General features: G+C 43.2%; 1 protein-coding gene across 9 annotated transcripts in view; it reads right to left on the reverse strand.

The window, feature by feature from the left end:
* The window catches only part of FRY (FRY microtubule binding protein), a 426,510-nt gene that overhangs the window by 246,844 nt on the left and 159,293 nt on the right, over positions 1-20,373 (reverse strand). For 2 of the 9 annotated variants that reach the window (XM_089899274.1, XM_089899273.1), the window contains exon 1: positions 5,087-9,012. The exons of 6 other annotated variants lie outside the window; for them this stretch is intronic. In XM_089899274.1, the coding sequence (XP_089755400.1) occupies positions 5,087-5,156 (70 nt within the window). In that variant the 5' untranslated portion in view covers positions 5,157-9,012. Of the gene's footprint in view, positions 1-5,086; positions 9,013-20,373 lie in introns of those variants that run through there. One more of the 9 variants, XM_022574611.3, reaches the window with a different exon arrangement.

Raw genomic sequence — 20,373 nt, forward strand, 5'->3', positions numbered from 1 at the left:
TTCAACTCTCATTTTTTCATTTTTCTCATTTTCATCTGTAAGATGTAGATAATACGTAACCTTGCAGGGTTACTGGAAAGAGTAAAGATAATAAACAGAGTGGTCATATGGCCTCCTTTGCCCAGGGCAGTCCCCGTTTATGCCTAGCGTCCCAGCATAATTATTAACTTTCACTCTTAAAGGTGTCTCAGTTTGGACAAACAGTGATGCGGTTTGCCCTACATATAATTTACCAAGCGTAACATCTGACACAGGGTGGGCCCCCAGGCACTGTGGCAGCTACTGCTATTCTAGATTCTAGGATTGTTCACGTATTTCAACCAAAAAAAAAAAAAAGCCAAAACAAAAACCAAAAAAAAAACCCAAAAAACAAAAGCAAATACAAACCTCAAATTTTCCTCCATCATAAACCCAGGATACATCAACTTTTTCTACTTAGAAAGAGTGGGTATTGACCTGGGGTTCCGTTGCTCACAACTTTGGCAGAGGTGACCATGGCTACAGGAACACGGGAGTAACTCTCCTCTAAGTGCCTGGGACCGTGCTGGGCGCTCCCCACTGTTAGAAGAGCGAGGGGGGTGTGCTTGCACTTGAGCCGTACTGCTCTGTTGGACTTAAGGCAACTTGGTTAACCTTTAGTTTTCTACTTCTTTAAACCAACTCTACAAAACTAACTGAACTAACATCTTGAGATTTTTCTTAAGGCTTTCTCATAGCATCTTCGCAGTATCCTGGTGACATAAATAGGGATCAATGAGTACTGCTCTGCAGTGAATCGGGCATGTTTTCAATCCTTACTCGAACGTGGTTTCTCTTCGTCCCCAGAGCTTACCATATACTAACCAGCATTTCTATGTTGGACAGAAATACTGTCCTTACCACCATGATTTACCTCACTACAACATATCTGAAAAATGCCACACCCAATTCTTCCAATAAAGCAAGTTTTTCTATAGCACCATGAGTCATTTTATAATGTACAGCAGTCCCTTCCAAAACAAGGCCAGGGGCTTGTTCAGTTCCCCAGAGCAGTTTGTCAATGGAATTCTCATTCCCTGGAAGCGTTAACAGGCATTCAAAGATCTCTCTCTATGGGGTAGCAAGGTTTGTCAACACTGTAGGAAAGATACAAACTGTCCTACCCTGGAAAGATGGAGATGTTGAATGGACCCTGAATGCCCCTTCATCCACTGCGCCCCGTGTTCACTGGCTATTATGGGGTGGATAAAAACCCAAGGAATGCCGGTTAGAAGTTTCAGATCGGCAGGAGAGCCTACCCAGCAGCTCTGTGCCTCAATACAAAGCAAGCCCTCCTCTCCCGTGAAATAGCTTGGAGCTATCTGCTCTAAACATTTTCTGGAGTAAACCTGAAAGGTCAAGGTGACTTTCTGCCACCGAGAACACTCCCAGGCCATCTCCCACGCTGCTGGAAGGTATGTACTTAGGGAAGGTAGGCACCGTCCACTAGAAGCTGAGGTGGAAAAAGGGGTAAAGATAAAAAGTAAATCTAGAAAAAAGAATGGCCCAAAGCAGGAGCTGTAGTGAATGTTGACTATTCATGGAATACTCCAGAGAGGCTGTCAATGCTAAGGTGAAAAATGGTCTAAGTTTGGTTTTAAGTGGGTTTAGAATAAAGGGAAGCAGTGGAATACATCAATATTATTTTAAAATTTATTGAGATTCACAATGTGTCAGATATTGTGCTAAGTACTTGACATCTTAACGCCTCATTTACTCCTGTGAGGTATCCATTATTGTTGCCTCCATTTTACAGATGGGAAAATTGAGGCAGAGGGTAGTTAATTGATTTTCCAAGGCCTCACAAATGCAGGAATCAGAGATCTGAACCAGGCCTGTTTGTTTCTGCAGTTTGTGTGTTCTAGGTGAGGGCGTGCCAGGTTAGGGGGCTGACATGTGTACGGGCATGGACTGGAGAGCAAGTTAGTGAAATGCAGAGAGGGGAGCAGATTAACTATGGCTGGAAAAGATAAACAACATGAGAGAATACCAACAAGGAATTCAAAGACGGTCCTGTATGGTGGTCCCTGACACTCGGGGGCACAGGAGGCTGTGATAGTCTTTGAAAAGCTGGCAGAAGCCTCTCCAGGCTGCTCTATGTCAGATGAACCATGAGGAGACCTCTGCAACATTCCAGGTTAAACTGAAGAGGGCCCATGGTGGCCACAGCCATGAACATCAAGACGGTGCAGCTGTGAGAATCACTGACCAGCTGGGGAAGGCCTGGGTAAGAGTGGGGAAGAAGCAACAGGACAAGTGTCCAAGCGGATAAGGAAAGCAGTGAAGTCAACAAAGGACATTTTATTTCCAGACATCAAGACCATATGAATTTCCAACTCCATTAAAATGAAAGGGCAGCCTTGACAGGGCAGGCCAGGGAAGAAGGGAGTGTCAAAATGAACAGTGAGGGATTCCCTGGTGGCACAGTGGTTGAGAGTCTGCCTGCCGATGCAGGGGACGCGGGTGCGTGCCCCGGTCCAGGAAGATCCCACATGCCGCGAAGCGGCTGGGCCCGTGAGCCATGGCTGCTGGGCCTGCGTGTCCGGAGCCTGTGCTCCACAACGGGAGAGGCCACAACAGTGAGAGGCCCGCGTACCGCAAAAAAAAAAAAAAAAAAAAAAAAGAACAGTGAGCGAAAAGCTAATATATCTCACCAGGCAATGACTGATATAATTGCCTTGTTAATTCTTCAGAGGAGACAAATATATACATAATTACAATGTGCCATTTAAAAAAAAAAGATGGAAATCTTAACCTGGAAATACTCACAGAATCATCTTTCCTCTTACTACCACCTTGCAAAGCAGTCAGCCATGGTTATAGAGTTTGTTTTATTGCTTTTTAATTGTTGTACTTTTATCAATAAGCACCACTACATAATTAGAGGCCTGATTCTCCATTCGGGTACGTGGCAGAGTGGGGCTTCCTCACCTCTCAAACTTGTGATGCTGGGCCCATGAGCTGCCGACCCCACGGTGCATCCTCTCAGCCCGGGTGCCCTGAGTAGGCTGAGCATCCTAAGGCTTCTGTTTTTTACTTTGTCTTCCACACAAATTCCTTTCTCTTTTTTGCCACTGAAAATATGTAAAACTGAGAGCTATGCTAGCGTTGCAACAAGCTTAAGGAAGCCTAAGCATAAGGTGTATTTCCTGTTCCTCTTTTAAGAAAGGACTGAAAAACATTCTGACCCCCACAGGCATGTTAGAGAATCACCAAGTTCACTCTTCTGCGATAAAGAAATTAAGATAGAGGGCAGGCGCTGTGTCTTAGTCACCTTTGTAGCTCCACAGCCTGGCATGTAGTAGGTGTGGAATAAATATTTGCTGAATGAATTGAAAGAATTCAAAATTGTGTCCCAGACACTCTCAAAGTAGAAATGAACAGTCATTTTGAACCATCTCCTGATGTGAAGGGGGGCGGGGAGGGGGATGGAGAGTTTAGGAAGGGTGGAGAGAATATAGACTTTGTCTAGAGTAATTTGAAAATAGACAAAAGGGGAGAAAGATTTTAAAAGAAATCCCATTGGCCTCAGGATTGTCACAACATAATTTTCTATCTAATGAGGCAATGACAGAAATTGATGGAAGAAAATAATGTGGCCTTAAAGTACTCAAAATAATGATTCAAAACCACACACTGATGTCAAACAGTAAGTCTCTCCAGATATTGGAAAACTGTTCCATAAAGAACCTTGTATGTCAAATTCTTTTCATTAATCAAAGGATAAACAAAGGAAAACTCACCCTTTGAGTGTGAAGCATTACACAAGTAATGAATCCAAGATAAATGAATTATGACTATAACAAAGGAATGCTGTGTTAGGGTGACAGTATTACTCCCAAATGGCTTCCCACTTGTAGAAAAACAGCTTCAGACAAGCCCCATAGTGTATACAGTGGTGCAAAATGATCTGGAAAAGAAGGTTTCTATGGATATCATTTAGAGATGAATATCCCTGAGTACCTTCAGGCTGAAGGTACTCTGGCTCTTTTCTCAAAGCAATTATGGCACAGGTCCTCCTCCCGGCTTTTGTTTACCTAAGAACAATCTTGGCCACAGGTCATTTGTGTAGGAGATAATTAATCTCCAGCTCTTTTGAGCACAGGTAAGTTAATTAGTATGCACGGAATACAACATACATTTTTTTCTTGGAAAATTTTTAAAAATTTTAAACAATTAGGGATCTGTAACACCAGCCGGTCTTTTATCCAAAACAAGTACAAAGGCTGGTTGGTGAAATAAAGAAGACTTTGTTTTTAAACTGTTCAGAAAATACAAGGCATCACTGATCACCTGAAGGCCTCATTTTAATTTGATTCCGGATCCATGATGCCTTAGAGGTTGTCTTTTGGAAATATCTGACTGCAAAAACCTTTAAGTAGGTCAGAAATGGAACTTCAGAAGCCATAACATTCTGATATCCTAATAAATGATTTTATGGTCAGCACCTCACTTGTTTATGTTTCAGAAAAGCACCTTATTGGCACTATAACAAACGTCAGGATTTTTCAAAAAGTCAAATACTGTAACAGCATTCTGAACATCACCCACATGGACAGGGAGAGATCAAATAAATCTGCAAATGCCTCTATAGTCAAAAAAAAAGATGAGTCAGGCTTTGGACTATTAAGTACTTTTTTTTCTTTAGACAATACCCTAATAAAACAATTATGAAGTACTCTGAAACCCTGCCACACCCCTTTGATTAAACCACACTTCACAAAATATTTCGATAAAACCTGAACACATTAAACAAACACCAAGGCAGGAGATGCAGCCTGGAATGCCCCATCCTGCGCTGGCCAGGGTCTGAAGGGCCATCTCACTTGAAAATTTAATCAAACCAAAGCTACTGTAATTCCACCGCAGCCTTTGCACTTCAGGAAAGCTAGTTCAGTCTCTGACATTTTGATTTTCATAGCAGATGGAAGCAAAAAAAACAAAAAAAAAAAAACAAAAAAACTTCCTCGGCTCACAAGCCTATGCGTCCAGTTGAGATTTCATTTCTCGGACCTTAGGCAACACCCAGCAAACAAAAACAAACAAACGGTTATTTTCTATTACTCACTATTACTCCAGGATTTCAGTAAATATTTGATACTGATCTCAAAGAAGCCGGAGTCCTGCTGGCTGGCCATGTCGGCGGCATACAAAGAGGCTGCTCCTCGGACTGAACCGGGAGCCGCCGGGGGAGCAGGTACCGGGCGTGGAGATGCGCTTGTCACAGGTTAGTGATGTAAGCGGGGTCAGCAGCCGGGAGGGAGTCTCTGCAGATCTACCTCTGGCGCCGGCAGCAAGTCCTCATTTAAAGGACACGGAGGCGCCGGAGAGAGAGATGCTCGGCCGCTCCTCCTCCTTCGGGTCCAGAACTGGCTCCTTATTTGCTGGGGGCTGATCCTGAGCCCTGAGAGGCGGCGGCGGCCACTGCTTTCATTTCTGAGCTGCTATAACCAGCCACGCCCGCTGCCTGCCGCCCACAGGTTCGGCCCGGCAGGTACGGGACCGAGGAAGTCCCCAACTGCCCCGGGAGGGAGGGTCTCTCGGCCGGCCTGCCGGACGCGGCGCAGACAGGCTCCGGCCCCCAGGGCTCCTCCGGGCCGCCGCAGGGCTGAGGGATGGGCTGGGAGGGCAGCCTCCGCCCCCCGGGGCTCAACCTGAGCCACTCCTCAGCCCCGACTCAGCTGCGGGAGGGACCTCCCGGCTTCAGCACGGCCGCCGGTGAGCCGCCCGCGGCTGCATCGCTGCGGCTCCCCCGGCGTCTGCCCCCCGAAATCCACACAACCGCGTCGCCGCAGGAAGCCAAGTGGCACCCCTGGATCTGGTTTGCAGCGACGTTTTCTGAAAAGCCCCCTCCGTTCGCCCCGCTGCAGCAGGAAAGCTTGATAACAGGATATCGGCCTGGGCTTTTTCCTCCCCTCCTTTCACGGGCACAGTGGAAGCTGCACTTCGTGCTGCGCCCTCCCAGAAATGCTGTCATTTTGAGGGGCACCCGCTCCCCCGCCCCAACGTGTGCGTCCGAAGGGGACGGTACGAACTGCTTAGGCTTGTTTACCGAATGCCAGGCTCCACAATGGATCTTCAAGCCTGTCTTTTCTAGGAGCCACCGAGCCCAGGAAAGCTTATTTTTATTTGTTATCAAAAGATAAGAAGCAAAGCGTTATATTCCTTGCTGCACAATGGCTTTTTACTCCATGAAATCTTGATATCAGGCGTCCTGATTTGTTAGCTTTGTTTCATGTTATTATTTAGCTGGACTAGGCGATTAAACAAGAGAACTTTAATCTTGACAGGCTACGTTTGAGTAGGTGGGATTTCGCTAAGCATCTCATCAACCATGAATCCTTCCCCCCCCCCAGTACACTTACGACTAACATTTTCCAAAGGCGTTAATAAACTATATTAATAATTATTTCACCAAAAAAGTAAGCACCCCTCCCCCACTCAAAATCAACACACAAATTGGACTTTCCAGACTAACAGTTCATTTGAGAAATAGTAGGGAAAGAGTACACTTTCTCTAAGACTAAGAATTTTTAAAAATTCAACACTAAAGAGAACTTTTAGGACTGTCCTGGAATGCCCTAAGACACTATCTATACAATAAGCTTTTCAAACTCCTTATTCAAAACGTAAGCACTCCACCACCAAGATTTCCAACTCCACTCACAGCACCTTCTCCTCATGAAGCCTCCTGAGACTGACTTCTGTTTCATGAGCTAATTTAGTTCTATCACCTGTACTTTGAATATATGGATTCCAGGTGAAACAGGACCCAAAGGATTTACCAAAATGGCTATTACATCTGAAAACCAAAATATCCACGCCCGCCTTTCTGGCACCTCCCTCACTGTGGTTGGCAATGAATGAACAGGGAGGCTGCAGGGTGCCTTGGAGTTAATGAGCACAAAGCCTCTCAAAACTCATCAGAATTTCCTAGCTTTGAGACCTAGGGTAAGCTATTAACCTTGTTAAGCCTTAGTTTGCTCATCTGTAAAATGGGGATCCATAGTGGTACTGACCTCATTGAGTTGTTGGAAACGTTAAATGACATTATGAATGAAAGGGTTCAGCATACTGTCTTGCATACAGTAAATGCTTAAATGTTAGCTATCTTGATATTTATTATGAACCCTTAGGGACTCTAGAACTTTTAAATTTAGGTTAAATACATTTTTGTACCATTTAAGCTCTATCACCTTTGAACACCAATGGTAACTATAGGGACTGCAAGGTGGAGATATTTAAAACAGCTCAATAACCAAACATGCTATTATATACTGTTACTCAAGCAGACAGATTTTTCTCTGTTCATTTTATAAAAGAGATCTTAACTGGCTTTTAAAAGTTTTCAATCCTACTATAAACATATTAATTTGCTGAGAATGTCACTCATATATGTTATTTCAAAAGGACGCTCTCATAAAATTTTAAATGCTATTTAGAAAAGAATGTGTTTAATGGCATTTAGTTTTCCCTGTGAAGAGTGAATCAGCAACTAAGAGCCCAGTTTCTGTCTGTTAGAAGCCGAAATCTTGTCCAGTGTAGGCTTTTTTTTTTTTCTCATTCGAGTACCTTTAAAGAGAGCATATATTGTAAAAGGACAGAAAAGGCCTTTTGTTTTGCTGAAAGCCCTGCAAACCAAATAGCATGACACCTGCTGCAAGCTGGGATAAGACATATTTACCCCTTGGTTTCCTCTCTCTCTAGGTGTGTGGGGGAGGCTTATGAAAAATGTAGTCAGAATGGGCACCTGGATGGAGGTATTTAAAATACAAAATAAAATCTGAATTCGTCCCTGGCTTGTTATGAGACTTCAGTTGTCATTTAAGATGAACTAAAACTATTTCAGCTTTCATATCTGTAAAAAAGAGGGACCCTTCCTTAAGAATCTTAGGAGAACATGAATCTTTAGGCAAGGAATTAGGCAGAGATGTTGGAGGCTGAGAGAAAAGTAGCAGTAATACAGAAAAAGTGGGAGGCCTCAGGAAATGGTATCAAGGTAGGGGTGGGTGGGAGTCGGAAAGTGACCTGAGACAGTGATAACAATTAATGACACCATCTACATTTGTTGAAAAGTAATATTGTCCTGAAAATCCCTACTTTATCATATTTAAAGGTGCCCATTCTTACCCCAACCCTATGAAGTACTATTAATAGCCCCATTCTACAGATGAGAAAATGGAGGTTTAAAGAGGCATAAAATAAGACCAAAGTTCAAAGTCACATGGCTGGTAAAACTGAGGTCCAGCAAATTTTAGAGCCTGAGTCATTTATTCTAAATTTTATTTATTTACTTTAACCACAAGCAAGGCCAGAATCATGCTTACCAACCTCTTTAGCGAAAGTCCAGGAAGAGGTGCTAAAAACCTTGTTATCACTAAGAGGAGTGCTGCAGGCCTGGCTTTCCAGGACTACACACTGCCTTCCCATCTGGCTTTAGTCTGGAGGAGGAATTGTCCCCTGGGGGGCTGTAGCCCTACCTAAAAGGAACCCAGAGAAGAATGCCATGATTTTTCACATTAATTTGATTCATCCCACAGGTTGTGTTCTGTATAAGGGATGCCTGACCTGGGGTGGGAGTGGGGCGATTAAGGGTGGACATCTAGTCCAAACCCCACTCTCCAAGCTGTCAATGGGTGGTGATGGGCTGTGTCCACCCTGGTGTGTGACTGCATCTACCCAATACTCAACCCACAGGAAGGGGTGCCTATTTGTGATCAAGATACCTAATGGGCTGGGGATAGCCTGGGTGGTGCAGCAGGAACTAAGAAAACAAGAGTGTTTCAGGAAGGCAGAGGCCAAGTGGTCACCCAGGTCCCAGGATGCTGAATGGCAGTGGGATGAGGGTGGTAAAGGGCACATGGATTGTATCTTACAATCCACGGCATTTACCCACATCCTACCTGGATTCCTATTATAACCATCTGTCCCATGTCCCCCCCGAAGAGCTGTGTGTCACTCTGTTGTGTATCCCCTCCACCTCTTAGCACATGGTAAGACCTCCTGCAAAATACATACATTGAGTGAGTCAGTGAATGAACAGACTTGTCATGCGTGCCTAGTGCTGGCTGTTGCCTGTGACAAAAACGTGCAACAGAAGTGCAATCGGTTTGTGCTCTAATTCATATTCAATTTTCCCTTTCTTAGCATTTTTGACAATTTTTTTGGAGACCAAAATGTGTGGTATTAAAAACAAATGTGAAAACAAAGCGAGGCAAACTATCTGGATGCTTGCCAACATGGAGAGCCATTATCTAATGATTTTAAAGCATCTGAGTGAGTTGATTGGGTTAGGACTAGAATCCGCCCCCTTTCCCCGCAGGACGTGGCTGCACGTGGCTACACACATGTAATTATTGTCACAGAGTGACATGTACATTCATGCACAGAATGTGTGAGGCAGAGGAGAAATGTTTTACCAGCATCCTGAGGAAACAAAGGAAAATTGCTTAATGTAAGAAAAATTCCTGTATCAATTTTTGATCTGGACTTTCAAATTCCAAAACAGCACTAAATATATTATATCCCTACTAGTATATATTGTTTCTTAATAAGAACAGTTCCAAGTCAAATTAAGCATCGCCTGGATTGAGTTCGAAAGACAGCAGCTGAGATCAATGGAGACAATTGTGGAGAAAGGGGTTTGTTTTTCTTTAAGCAGTAGAATAAGAGGCCTTTTAGAGATAACCTAAAGAACAAATGATTGACATAAATTACAAGCTGCTATTTTGGTCTATGCATAATTTGGGCTGATCTAGCCTATGCTAAGAAATTAGAGAAAAAAATAGGAAGTGATGGCACACAACGTTCATTTCGTAAACACGGAATGCAATAATCATTCCCTTAAAAAAATCCAACCCACATATACAAGTCTTCACAAAAATAGATTCCGCAAGTTTGGAAAACATTTACTCCATTACTATCCAGTACAAATAATTCTTTGAAATGAATTGAAAGACATTTAAATTTTTTGAATGTGACAGAACTTCATTAAAGCACAGCTTGTTGCTGCACAGATTCAGACATAAACAAGGAAAATCATGTCTCCTAAAATTGTTTTCATTAAGCAACAGCAGCAGAACCCAGTTTTCTTCCCCACTCATCTCTCCTGGCCATGACAAAGGAACTGAACGTTGGTCTAGGGCAATGGGAAGCCCTTAAAGATTGAAGCAGGAGGAGAGGACAAGCCTGAAGCCCGTCCCCTTGCTGCTCTCACAGGGAAGGCCTCCTTCCCTCATGAGCTCGTGTCACGCAGGGTGTTTCACAAGTTCAGAGTCAGGTAGAAGGATGGACATTTACTGAGCCCTTGATGTAAATGCGCTGTAACTAGAGGACCTGTACAGACAAAGCTGAACAGAGGGGTAGGTCTGCTGGGCACCTGTGGGGTGCCTTTCTACAACTGGCACCGAGACACCAGGACAAGGAATTGGGACTAAAGCGTCCCTTAACTCAGGTCTCCACCCCAGCACCTTCCTAACTGGCGAACTGAAAACTGGGCTTCTCCCTCGACACTGCTCCAGAAAAATGAATGCAGACTTTGAGAGCAAATATTCAAGGGATATTAATTAGAAGGGGAGCAATATAGGAGACCAGAGTCTTGAACACCCCGTGGTCTCGGTATCCTTGTCTGAAAAATAGCGCTTATCTCACAGGTTCTTTTATAAGAATTAAATGAACGCACAGGAAGAGGACAACTGTTAAGTAGCAGATCTACAACTAGCAATGAACCCAGAATACCCAGTGCAAAATGCCCCCTTCACTCCAGGGCCAGATTAGGGAAAGGGGGAGAGAGGGAACCTGCTCATCACAGAGGGCCCTTCCGGTCCAGCCACCCACCCCTGCTGGCTACCAGGGGAAGGCTGAAGTTCGCAAAGATAAAAACCTAAACGTGCATGTACAAAAAGAAAAGAGTACTATTTAATATTTTAGTGCTTCTAACTTCCGGTGCCCAGGGTAAAGTTAGCAGGGTTCTGGTTGGCTTAGTATCAGCTCAATATTTGCCTAATTTATTCTTCCCATTAACCTCTCAAGGTAGGGCCTGCATGTTTGGATATTATTCACCTAGAGCTCAACCCAGGAGATGCTGTGGTTCATATATATTTTGCACGTATAAAGATTTGACCTCAATTTCTGCAGAGTAAATGCAAGGCACACGTAGTATTTAATACTGTTCTGACAGACGTGCATGTAAAGAGAAAATGTGGAAAGGTTTCCTCCACTTACCTTTATCACAAAGGTACTAGTTTCCTACCCTATTTTCATATACTACCAGCAACCTGAAAAATTATTTACACTGAGATACAAACAGCTCCAATATAACTAGCTACAATAGCTAACGATATATGATTATAAAATATTAAGTCCTTTCTGAAGAAGTAAAAAATGGCATTTGCTTTGCATATTATTTACCAAAAATGCACAGATAATACTTAAAGTAAAAACCAATTCTATTTATCTTAATCATCACTCTTCCCCAAACACTATTTGCCATTTAGATGATAACTAAGAAAATGCTGGTTCTTCCCCATAGGAACGATAATTTAACAAGCCCAGAAGGAGCATTTTCATAGTTACATTAAAATTTTTGAGATGTGGTAGGCTATTTCCATTATTTAGTGATAAAAATTAAGTACTTTTTAGGGCTAGAGCTAATATTCCCACTAATGGTCCTAATTTCATGCATAAAAATAAATGAGAGTTTAAGTCATAAGGGTCAGATCAACTGGACAATGAAACTGGACAAAATTAGAAGTTTTGGTTAGTTTTTTATATACTTACTAAATTTTACAAACACTAAAATTTTTTTCCTTCTTCTAGGTGTGATCACATGTTTATAGTTACCTATGAACAGAAGTTGAAGGACTGGGAATCAGGAAATTATTGTGCTCCTAATTTTGACCTTGATACTATGACCCTGGACAAGTTACTTTTCTACTGAATGAGGGATGCTGCTTCTTATCACCAAACTGCCTCATCTCTTGGGCAGGCCAGCCTTTGATTCTCCATACTATTGGGAGGAACCATGGCATGATGAAAGCAGAACACTGGGCAATCAATTATTTTATGTAAGTCTTTGGCATTTATTATTTGAATTTTTAGGCAACAGATTCACCTTCTCAATTATGTTTTGATAAAGCTAGTATTGAAGATATCCAATATAAAGCACACACTGCCTGACTAGTAGGAGAAGTAGACACAGGACCAAAAAATAATTTGGAATTAGAAAGAGATAAATTGATATGAAAATAATGGAGTTGTCTACTGGGAAATTAATGAGCCAACGTCAAAGTGCTTTATTCAGGTTAGAGGAAAACTAGGAACTATACACCTATACAATTGTATAGGAACTATACAACTGGATGCATCCTGTAAACCAGGGATAAGCCATAGCTGAAGCCAGATCATCACCACTGAGATTAAGAATAGAGCTAAGGAATTAAAGCCATATTGAATATCCCTTTGTTCGGAAATAATGCTTTAAAAAACAAGTGTCTGCCTCACTGAGCATCACTGACTAAACCTTCAGAATCTTCAAAGTGACCATCTGTTCTTGGGGTCGTGTGGTTCAGACCCTCTGATTCCTAACTTTAGAAGACTGTGGTCTGAGCCCAGCAACAGTGAATCAGAGAAACACCTACATCGTATGCTTCTTCCAACAGGCACAGTTCAAATGTAGTGGAAAATGTAACTGTGAAGGGGCAAGTATATTTTGGAGGACAGAGAAAATCTTTTGCAAGGCATGTTTTCAGAAAGGGTGGGGAAATCACCACCCTGCTTCGACCAGACAGGCAGTGCTTTGTGTAGGAGGGTGTGGCTGTTAGAAACCGGCTGAATGATGGAAGGGAGCAACTTAACAGGCTGGTGGGGAGAGCAGTTCCAAATGCTTAGGAGCCAGAAGGGAGAACAACAATCTCTGCAGACGGTTGGGGTGGGTGAGGTCACTCTACGAAGCCTAGGGAAACAGAGGCGGAAGGTCATGCTTCTGACCCTCGTGGTGTTAGCTATGGAGAAACCCAAGCTCACAGTCAGCCCCTCTCCCACCAGGTACTGGCCACAGTGATCCACTTCTGTGCTTGAGCTATTCCCTTCTCATCCATAAGATGCACGCGATACGCTAGTATCTGCTGTCTACAGAAAGTTATTTCATGATCTCAGAGGAGATTCTGTAGATGAAAGGGCTTTGGATTCCCAGAGCACTAGTGTTAAGATGCTCAGGGCTCCATCAGTTTAAGGATCAGACAAACAAAAGGGTGGGATGTCCCTCCTCAGCCCTTTCCTCTTAAAGAAACACACTGTCACCTTCCCAGCTATTCAACATAGCCTGTTGGACTTTTAGTTTAGGAACACACCAGGGTTGTCCCGCTATTTGAGCGGCCATTTCTAAACTCCAGGAATCTGCTGGTGGTTTGCTTGGGTCTTATCCAAATGCCACTTGAGTCTCTCTGGATAAATACAGGATGAGTGAGTGGCATCTGTAGTCTGCCTAGGACTCCACCCGACCTCAAAACTTATTTCCATCTTCTTTACTTCTCCAGGGAATATCCCTTGGAATTTCTCTTTTTCTCTTATTCTTTAAATTAAAAAAAGTTCGCTTTGTCTATGAATTCTTATACCCTCACCTTTGTATATCCCTCTCATGTATATAATTAATTTTTTTTGTTCATTAAGACAACAAGTAGCAGAAGAATAAGGAAAAGGGATATGGCTGTGGGGCTTCTGCTGGACTTCTGGGTAAGATACGGTGGCAGGGCATTTCTGAGAGTAAGAAATGTATTAGGAAGAAGGCTCAATCTGGAATGAACATAGCAGTACTCTTCCTCCGCTCTCTATCTACCCTTAGAGATAAGGAAATGGCAATTGACAGGGATCTGACAGCTAGGACATGGTGGAATAATGATAATAACAACAATGAAGATAATTGCTGGTTATGTGGTCAACCCAGGACTGGAGCTCAGGTCTGACACTAGGCCAGTGATGTCCACATATGCAATTTAAAATTTTCTAGTACCTACATTTATAATAACTAAAAATAAACAGGTTAGATTCAATTTATTTTATTTAACCCAGTATACCCCCAATATTACCATTTCAACATGCAATAAATATAAATTAGTGGAATTTTTCTTTGCACTAAATATTTGAAATGTGTTGTGTATTTTACAGCACGTCTCAGTTTGGACCAGCCACGATAGTCCACGTGCTCAGGAGCTGCATGCGGCCACTGGCTCTTACTGGGAGGACAGCTTTAGGGGGTTCTTAACTATTTTAGGGCAAGAACCCCTTTGGCAAAGCCAATGGCTCCTTCCAGAATGTGTTTACATGAATGAGACCAAAGATGTGGGATTATAAGGGAACCAGTTATTTTGAATTAGTGTTTCCATTTTTTTCTAAATATATACCCAGGAGTGGAATTGATTGATCATATGGTAGCTCTATTTTTAATTTTTTAAGGAACTTCCATACTGTTTTCCACAGTGGCTGTATCAATTTACATTCCCACCAGCAGTGTCTGAGGAGGGGGAACCAGTTATTCTGAAATACATTTATCAAATTATTTTAAAAAACAGATTTTAAAAAATCAAATTATTTTAAATTATGGTATTGTATGTATGCATTTTTTAACAATGCACTAAACATAATCTAGGGACAAGCCTAATAGTTATAATTTTTAAATGAAATAATGAACATAAACAATATTGAAATCTACCTAAAGTAACTGTAATGGGATGAAATTTATCTCTGATTTCAATTAGTAGTGAAGTCGTAGGTGCTGCTAATACTAGGTTTCTTGCCTATGTTCATAAATGAAGAAAATAGAAAATTTCAGTTAGAGGTTAATAAGAAGTAAAATGTAATTTTTTTCCCATCTGCCCAAGGAGTGGACCTGTTTGCATCAGTCCTTCATTCTTTCTAAAAGAATTTCCTCCAACCCCTAGTCTCTACTGCTCCCAAATACCTCGCCTTCCAGGAAAGCTCACAGTTGCAGGTTCTCAAAGATGGTCATAAATTATCACTGCAGATGTGAGAAGCTTCTAATGCTTTTCTCCCAATTTTTTTTTTTTCCTAATACTTTTTTGGTCACACCACACAGCATGTGGGATCTTAGTTCCCCCACCAGGGATGGAACCCATGCCCCTTGCATTGGAAGCGCGGAGTCTTAACCACTGGACTGCCAGGGAAGTCCCTCTTCCAATTCTCTTGATTCTATTTCTTTCTCTTCTATTACCACTTGCTCTTTCTGTCATCCCATGGCACGTTGCAGTATCTTACTCTACTATGAAATATTCAAGTGATATATAAAGAACTGAACCATTCAATAAATGAAAATAACATGTATCACAGGACTTTCCCTAGAAACCATAGGTACGATACCCACCCAAAAATTCATTGCTTGACTATAGAATAACATCTAATTACAATCCTCACATTGTCAACTACATGCAGTACAACTTATATTTGTATATGATCTAAATTGTCCATGTTTGAGAATATACGATATAAAATGTCATTTTCATAAGGTAAATAAGCTCCCCCCCAAAAAACTTGTGCATTGCTAAACTGATGAATGATAGCCTAAATTCTTTGACTGTCCACATGGAAAGGAGATACGTTACTACTTACATTTAGAATAGTGCTCTGATCTTATCAGCTAACATTTCATTTTGCTTTGAGTTGTGGAACTAAGTTGATGGATCAAAACCAGCCTATTTTTCTATTAAAATAGAATAGGAAGGACACATAGGAGTGTATCATGTAGTAATAAGGGTGAACACTATTTCATAAAACTTCTGTTTTCATATATATATGTATGATATATAAATATGTATGATATATACATATGTTATATAAACACATACACACATGTGAATGCTGGGTTGCAATGTAAAATATATTTTTCATTGTGCGTCTTGGTCAAAAAAGTTTAAAAAATCTTATACACTGCTGGCGAGAATGCAAAATGGTTCAGCTACTGTAGAAAAGTTTAGGAGTTCCTCAGAAAGTTCAACGTAGACTTACCAAATGACCCCACAATGCCATGCTTGGTATATACCCCAAAGAATTGAAAACAGGGACTCAACCAAAGAGAAGTACACCCATGTTCATAGAAGCGCTATTCACAATTGCCAAAAGGGGAAAACAGCCCAAATGTACATCAATGGATGAATGAATAAACAAACTGTCGTATACCCATATAACGGAATATTATTCAGCCATAAAAAGGAACAAAGTACTGACACATGCTACGTGGATAAGCCTTGAGAACATTATGCTATGAGAACGAGGCCAGACACAAACGGTCACATATCGTACGATTCTATTTATTAAAAACACCCAGAATAGGTAAATCCATAAAGACAGAATGCAGACTGGCTGTTGCCAAGCGTACAGAGAGGGGGGAATTGGGGAGAATCTGCTTAATGGTTAAGGGGTTTTACTTTGGAGCCATAGATAGAGGCAGTGGTTGCACACCACTGTGAATGTACTAAATGCCACTGAATTGTCACTTCAAAATGGTTAGTTTTATATCAGGAAATTATTTAAAGAGGAGAAAAAAAAGTTCGAATGCCCTTGCCCTAGAAGGCTTGTCCCCAGGTCTACTTTTCCATTTGCACAGGGACCACTTGCGGTGCTGCTACATCTCCACCTAGTGGCGAAGGAGATTCCTGTCTGGACTCGAGGGCTAAAGACTCCTGATTGCCAGGCAAGCCACCCCCACATCACAGGGAGTGCAGTGTCTGAACAAGTCAAAGTCCTTAACCAGGCCTCTCCTTCGTAAGTGTCCAGAGGATGCACAGTGATAACCTCCAGTCCCCTTGAGCTTTAGGCACGGAAGAAGGACAGTTTCCAGTCCTGGCCCTGAAATATTTCTCAAGAAGTCACGAATGACTCTGGGATTTGCTTACCTGTCTATAAACTGGGATCCACACTCCCTGCAGCAGGATTACCACAAGGGTTCATACAGCATAAGGACCACACCTAGCAGGCAAGTGCTCACCAAGTGTTAGTGCCCTTCCTCATCCTTCATTATTTCTAAAGCTACTTGGTATGGACGTATGAACCCCCGACAAGAGGACTCATACCTCCAAGGGGGCTCCCCTGCTTCACACTGTCATCCAGAAGAAAAACAAACTCTGGGTGTTTGAAGCAAAGAGACAGGGATCTGGAGAGCGCAAGCACAGGACACGGAGTGGAAACAACAAATACAAAGCCCAGAGATGAAAGCAACAGGGCCTGGTGAGCGCCAGGTGGCTAACAGGAATGAGAAGAGGGAAGGAAAGGGAAGATCTAGCAGACATTCTAGTTATTGCCACAAATGTTGCCTGAAAGTTCCTAATCATAAGAGAGAGGGGGTGGGCTTCCCTGGTGGCACAGTGGTTGAGAGTCCGCCTGCCGATGCAGGGGACACGGGTTCGTGCCCCGGTTCGGGAAGATCCCACATGCCGCGGAGCAGCTGGGCCCGTGAGCCATGGCCGCTGAGCCTGCGTGTCCGGAGCCTGTGCTCCGCAACGGGAGAGGCCACAACGGTGAGAGGCCCGCATACCGCAAAAAAAAAAAAAAAAAAAAAAAAAAAAAAGAGGGAGGGGGTATTGGGGGAGAGAAAGGCCAAAAAATACAGAAGGCAAAGTATTTGGATATTTTTGCCAGTGGGCTTGCATGAAAGATTCCAACTTCATAATGTGTTCTATAAAAATGGGATGGAAGGCAGACTGAACTGAGATGTAGTTACAAAAAAAACAACCAGAAAAGACAGACACAAAATCATGTGCTTTTCAGATTACAAGGCCGAAGGGTATAAGCAACTTCAAGGGTAAAAGCAAGAACACGGAGGGGGGAGGATCATGAAATTAATCAGAAATAAAACAGGGAAGAAAAATTACCAGAGCAAAATGCACTGCTCCCATGGCAGAATATTCTGGATTCATAAGGAAATTACATAAAGTGGTGTCATCTGGCATTGGAAAACCACAGGAAACAAACTCAAAACACCTTCCTTATACACTTCTAAGAACGCTGACAGGATCAGTGGGACAGATGGTGAGGAGAAAAGAGCCCTGCCAGCAGGTACAGGGGACCAGGCTGCCCTGCCAGGGGTCGTGGGGTAAGCAGGGCTCCCTCCTCTGCAGCTGTCATGTCTTGCATTTTCCCCTCCTGCCATCCCATTCGCAGGGATGACTTTGCCTCACAGGTGGCATCGGATGTGAAGGCTCCCATTTTTCTGCCACCAAATACCCAAAACCACCTGAAGAGTCCCGCGTCTCCTGTTAGGATGGAGGAAACGCCGCTTCTGACCCATCTCTGCCGCCTTGCTGGGACCTCACTCCTTCAGTCTCTTGTATCTTAACCATTCTCTTTCTATGAGATCTTTCCTGTTTTTATTAAAATGCTGAATAAACCTCTCATCTGAAAAGCAAGCAACAGACAATACGCAACGCTTCCTTTTATTCCACATTGCCTTCCAGTTTCTACCTTCTCTTCCCGACTTCCCCATCATAGCTTAGTGTCTTAGCGCGGCTGCTTTTACACCTGTCCCCCCATTTCCTCTTCAGTCTCCTGTGGCCACACTCCCGCTAAGGTAACCAGGAGCCTCCAGTGAGCCAGCGGACCTTGCTCAGTCTTTAACGGAAATGGCATCTCAGCAGTCTTTGCTGTCCTGACCTCTACTCTTCTACTCAAACTTTCCTGGTTTTGCAGCTCTTGCCCAGTTGGCCACACCTGTGTCTGTCTCCCCTTCTCCCCCACCCCCCCAGTCTCTGGCCACCTCAGGGTCTAAGCAGTGCTGGGCCACTGCCTACATGCTTTCTCTGTTCTCTTTGTTTGGCTAAATCCTGTTTTTCTTCCTATCTAAGCATCATTTCTTCAGAGAAGCCTTCCCTTGACATCCTGGTCTAAAACCAGACCTACTCTTAAAATTCCTCATCGCTACTTTTACTTTTTTAATAGCCCTTATCACAATTTGTAGTTACGCTTTTACTATGTAACTTTTTCCAGTATTCTTTCCTCCCTCTTTGGACTATCAACTCCACTAGGGCAGATTCCATGTTCATTGTGTTCACCTTTTCAGGCCGGCACCCTGGGACCCCAGCTGAGCCCAATAAACAGCACACAGGAGGCCCTTGGTAAGTAATCATTGAATGAGGAGCCGCTGGGGTAAATGAATGAATGACCAAATATTCTAACCAATGGCAGGGGGTCAAAGCACATTAGTGACTTGATCCTGGCAGCTCCAGGCCTTGAATCTCCCCCATGGAGAAGCTGTCCATAATTTTTTCAGGCTCCCAGATATCTGTTTGAACAAACTCCCATTTCAGCCAAGAGGAGGAGTAAGCTGGAAGCCCAAAGAGGCGAAAAGCCAAGGAGAAAGTAAGCTGGAAGAAAGTAGTCTCAATTCTCTTGGTGTTTGATTTCTCATTCCCCTGCCACAATTTCCAACCGTGTCAGTTGTAGATGGGGCTCTTTCCTAGCAGTGTACTGTAAACCGAAAACTACAGAAACCATGCATGTAGAAGAAGCAAACATGGGAGGGATGGGGAAGGGAAAACAAAAAGAAACTCTGACGACAGAGTCAAAGTCTGGTGAACCTGGAGCAGTGGGTCTTGTAAGGCATACAGTCAAACCCACTTATTATTATATGGAGGGAAAACCCAAGCCTAAGCTGGAAGGGACTCACCCCAGGTCTCCAGTGGTGGAAGAACTCCATGGACTGAAATCCAGGGCTCTTTTACAAACCACCAAGTGCCTGTTAAGCTAGGAGGCCAGGTGTTCCTTCTGACATGTTAAGGAGAGATCTCTCAGTGGAGCTATTCCACACCCATCCTATTCAAAGCATCAAGACCAGAACATCTCTAATGAGATTTTTTTTTTTTTTTTTTTTTGCGGTACACAGGCTTCTCACTGCTGTGGCCTCTCCCGTTGCGGAGCACAGGCTCCGGATGCGCAGGCTCAGCGGCCATGGCTCACGGGCCCAGCCACTCTGTGGCACGAGGGATCCTCCCAGACCGGGGCACGAACCCGTGTCCCCTGCATCGGCAGGCGGACTCTCAACCACTGTACCACCAGGGAAGCCCTCTAATGAGATTTTGAAACTCTTTTTCTACTCAGGAATAGCAGGAGGTGCTAGAAAGTCCCAGATGGTTGTCTGACCTTGATTGACTTTTAATGTAAAAATTTCGACCCTTCTCCTCTGAAACAGTGCTGAGGAGCCTGTGATATGATGATGATAGAGAACACCTTGACGCACGTGGCCGGTTAGGCTGGAAAGTCCATTTTATGGATTCAGCACCTGATGAAACAATGCACCACCTTCTCCTCCTTACAGCCGAGCTCCTTAAACACACACACCCTTTCTGAATACGC

The sequence above is a fragment of the Delphinapterus leucas genome, chromosome 18 (genome assembly GCF_059928025.1).
Source record: "Delphinapterus leucas isolate spDelLeu-1000000601 "Yukka" chromosome 18, BTC_Dleu_Yukka2, whole genome shotgun sequence".
NCBI classification, from domain to species: domain Eukaryota; kingdom Metazoa; phylum Chordata; class Mammalia; order Artiodactyla; family Monodontidae; genus Delphinapterus; species Delphinapterus leucas.